This window comes from Physeter macrocephalus, chromosome 9 (genome assembly GCF_002837175.3).
Source record: "Physeter macrocephalus isolate SW-GA chromosome 9, ASM283717v5, whole genome shotgun sequence".
In the NCBI taxonomy this organism is placed as follows: domain Eukaryota; kingdom Metazoa; phylum Chordata; class Mammalia; order Artiodactyla; family Physeteridae; genus Physeter; species Physeter macrocephalus.
In genome coordinates this window covers 100,940,764-100,944,450 of record NC_041222.1, presented here as the reverse complement: position 1 = coordinate 100,944,450, position 3,687 = coordinate 100,940,764, and the positions used below count along the sequence as shown (strand labels likewise).

At 44.8% G+C, this 3,687-nt stretch overlaps 1 protein-coding gene across 1 annotated transcript in view; it reads left to right on the top strand.

Annotated features, from left to right (window-relative positions):
• Positions 1 to 413: 413 nt before the first annotated feature.
• The window catches only part of FDFT1 (farnesyl-diphosphate farnesyltransferase 1), a 16,174-nt gene continuing 12,900 nt past the window's right edge, over positions 414 to 3,687 (top strand). The window contains exon 1 of the mRNA XM_028494244.2: positions 414 to 694. Within this exon, the coding sequence (XP_028350045.1) occupies positions 596 to 694 (99 nt within the window). The 5' untranslated portion in view covers positions 414 to 595. The remainder of the gene's footprint in view (positions 695 to 3,687) is intronic.

Below are 3,687 nucleotides of genomic sequence, written 5' to 3'. Positions count from 1 at the left end.
TGCTCGGAAGCCTCAGGCTGATTGCACCCATTCGAGGCGCGGCTGTGAGCCGAGCGCGTCCCGGAAGAGCTAACCTGGCTGGCAGGACAAACACGTGGAGGGCTCAGCGAAAGCCGGGTGGGAGCGAGCCTCCCACGCACTGAGCTTCGCCTCTGGGGGCTTCTCAAAGTCTGGGTTCGCTCCTCCAGCCCCGCACTGGGAAAGCAGAGGAAAGCAACGGCCCGCCTCCATTAGGAGCACCAATCCCGCTCGCCTGCCTCTTTGTCTCCCTCCAATTAGCTTCTAGGATGTGGTCCTCACGCCAGACACATCCCGCCGCCGATTGGCCGGCATCTTGCTGGTGCGAGCGGCCCTGGCCAATCAGTGCCCGCCAGTCCACCCCGCGAGCCCGCGGGCCGCGGCGCGAGAGACTGAGGTCCGTTGAAGTTGGTGGGGAAGTGGGCGTGGCGCCGCCGAGCTGGGCTTGCCTTCGCCGCGCTGGGCCCGCCTCCGCCCCGCCCCGCCCTCCGCCTAATCCTTCTTTGGTTGCGGCTAGGGGCCAGCCCGAGGTATCCGCGAGGTGAGCTCCGAGGTCCGACAGTTCGCCGCCGCCAGCATGGAGTTCGTGAAGTGCTTGGGGCACCCCGAGGAGTTCTACAACCTGCTGCGCTTCCAGATGGGGGGCCGGCAGAAGGTGATACCCAAGATGGACCAGGTGGGCCGAGCATCCCTGCATCCCGGCGGAGCCGGGAGGCTGCGCGCGACCGCCGGCTTCTGGGCCTGGCCGGCAGGGCCCAAAATGGAGGGCCAGAGTTGCGGCCAGCGGGTGCTAAACGCCTCGGCTCCCTCCTTCCCTCGGGGGAGCAGACCCCTGACCCTTGTCAGGCGGCCCCACCTTCCCAGCCTGGTTCCCCTCTCCTTAATCAGATGTCGGGCCCGGCTGCCCTTGGTCTCCTAGGCATCCGCCCCCATCCCCAAGTTGTCTTGCTGCCTAAAATGTTTCTGTTCGTTCACGACATTGGTTTTCAGGTAGTCTTGCTTCATATTGCGTTCTGTCCCTGAGGTTGATGTTTTTCTGGGTTCTAATATGTGGGTTACAAAACTGAGACTGCATGGGTAGTTTAAGTGGGAGAGGACGTGTGAAAGAATTTTGTGAACATAATGAACTATGCAAATGTTGTCACGAATACCTTTTCTGGAATGAAACCTTACTCATCCTTCCAGTTTTCAGTTACACCAACTCCATAAGCTTCTCCCCCTTTCCTGCAGTCTGCTCAATCCCTTCTTCCTCAGTGCCCCGTGAGGTTTTTAGAACACTTATGTACTCTTGCAAGTTCTTATTAATTTTCTGTATATCTGTCGATTAGCTACCCTGTTGGCTGCTTGAAGGCCAGACTTGGTTTTATTTATATTTCATCTTCCTCACTCCTGTACCCTTTGTTAAATGAATGCTTACAAAAGTATTTATTCCAACAAGAAAATCATTAAGTGATTATTGAATGAATAGACACATTCAACTGAATTAGTGGGGTTATATCAAAAGTTCTAAATTCTTTTCCCCAATGGAAATAACACAAATACCGTCCTGTGTTTAAATATACTCTTACTTGTTGTCCTTTATTAAAACACTTTAGTTTCCCATCAGAAAGAAAAGTTTTCCCTTTGTTTTGTAACTCAGAATCCTTCTCATCCTTCAAGGTCTGGTTCTGTGAATGCCACCTCTGTTGACCATTCAGCAGATATTTATTAAACATCTGTTCTGCTTTAGGCTTTATACTGGGTGCAGACGGGCAGGATAACATGTATAGACAAATAAGACACCCAAAGAGCTCATTGTCTTGTCAGGTCGATAAAATGTTATAAAATTGTTCATAGAAAGCTTGCTTAGGAAGTCACCATAACGAGATGCCTTTTAATGTTACCTGTGACCCTCCCTCGACCATTTTCTCTAGCACTGTTTTACCTTATATCAGTCCCATAGTCTTGTTTTGTGGTTATTTGTCTATGGGTTTTATGTTCCCAAAGTACCTTTCAGATTTAAGATTCTATGTTTGATTCTGGACTTTAAGCTATTTGAAAACAGGAGTCTTGTTTGATATACCTTTAGTGAATTAATGAACAAAAGGTGGATGCAATGCCCTCAAGATACCTCGAGGTTTTTAAATAAGAGAAACTTAAGTAACTGTGGCAGAATATAGTAAATGCCATAAGGAAATTCACAGAAGGGAAAAATCACCTTTGACTGGGATAGGGGATTAATCTTTTGAGGGATGCCTAAAGGAAATACAGCCTTAAATTTCTCCTGTGCCTTGATCAATAGATATTTGTTTAATTAGGAGATTCTGGCTAAGAGTTCTTACTTGGCCCTTTCCTGAAATTATTTGCAGATATTTATGTTACTGTATATTTGTATGTTTTGGGGGGAAAAGAATTCTGTTCACTATTATCAGATGCTTCCAGGGATCTGTGACCCAAAACAGAAAAATAGTCACTGCTTTACAATCCAGGATATACAGTTTCCTGAACACCTCCTGTGACAGGTAATTCACTACCTCTGGAGACTGCCCATCTCCAGACAGTTCTGGTTGTTAGGAGGTGTTATCTGACAGTGAGGGAGAGGGAGCCTGATTCCTCCAGCTCCATTTTTCTTTCTCAAGATTGCTTTGGCTATTCAGGGTCTTTTGTGTTTCCATACAAATTGTAAAATATTTTGTTCTAGTTCTGTGAAAAATGCCATTGGTATTTGATAGGGATTGCATTGAATCTGTCGATTGCTTTGTGTAGTATAGTCATTTTCACAATATTGAGTCTTCCAGTCCAAGAACATGGTATATCTCTTCATCTGTTTATGTCATCTTTGATTTCTTTCATCAGTGTTCTACAGTTTTCTGAGGACAGGTCTCTTGCCTCCTTAGGTAGGTTTGTTCCTAGGTGTTTTATTCTTTTTGTTGCAGTGGTAAATGGGATTGTTTCCTTAATTTCTCTTTCTGCCCTTTCGTTGTTAGTGTATAGGAATGGAAGAGATTTCTGTGTATTAATTTTGTATTCTGCAACTTTACCAGATTCTTTGATTAGCTCTAGTAGTTTTCTGGTTGCATCTTTAGGATTTTCTCTGGATAGTATCATGTCGTCTGCAAAGTGACAGTTTTACTTCTTTTCCAATTTGTATTCCTTTTATTTCTTTTTCTTCTCTGATTGCCATGGCTAGGACTTCCAAAACTATGTTGAATAATAGTGGCGAGAGTGGACACCCTTGGCTTGTTCCTGATGTTAGAGGAATTGCTTTCAGTTTTTCACCATTATGAGTGATGTTTGCTGTGGGTTTGTCATATATGGCCTTTATTATGTTGAGGTAGGTTCCCTTTATGCCCACTTTCTGGAGAGTTTTTATCGTAAATGGGTATTGAATTTTGTTGAAAGCTTTTTCTACATCTATTGAGATGATCATATGGTTTTTATTCTTTAATTTATTAATATGGTGTATCACATTGATTGATTTGCATATAGGGAAGAATCCTTGCATCCCTGGAATAAATCCCACTTGATCATGGTGTATGATCCTTTTAATCTGTTGTTGGATTCTGTTTGCTAGTATTTTGTTGAGGATTTTCGCATCTATTTTCATCAGTGATATTGGCCTGTAATTTTCTTTTTTTGTGATATCTTTGTCTGGTTTTGGTATCAGGGTGATGGTAGCCTCATAGAATG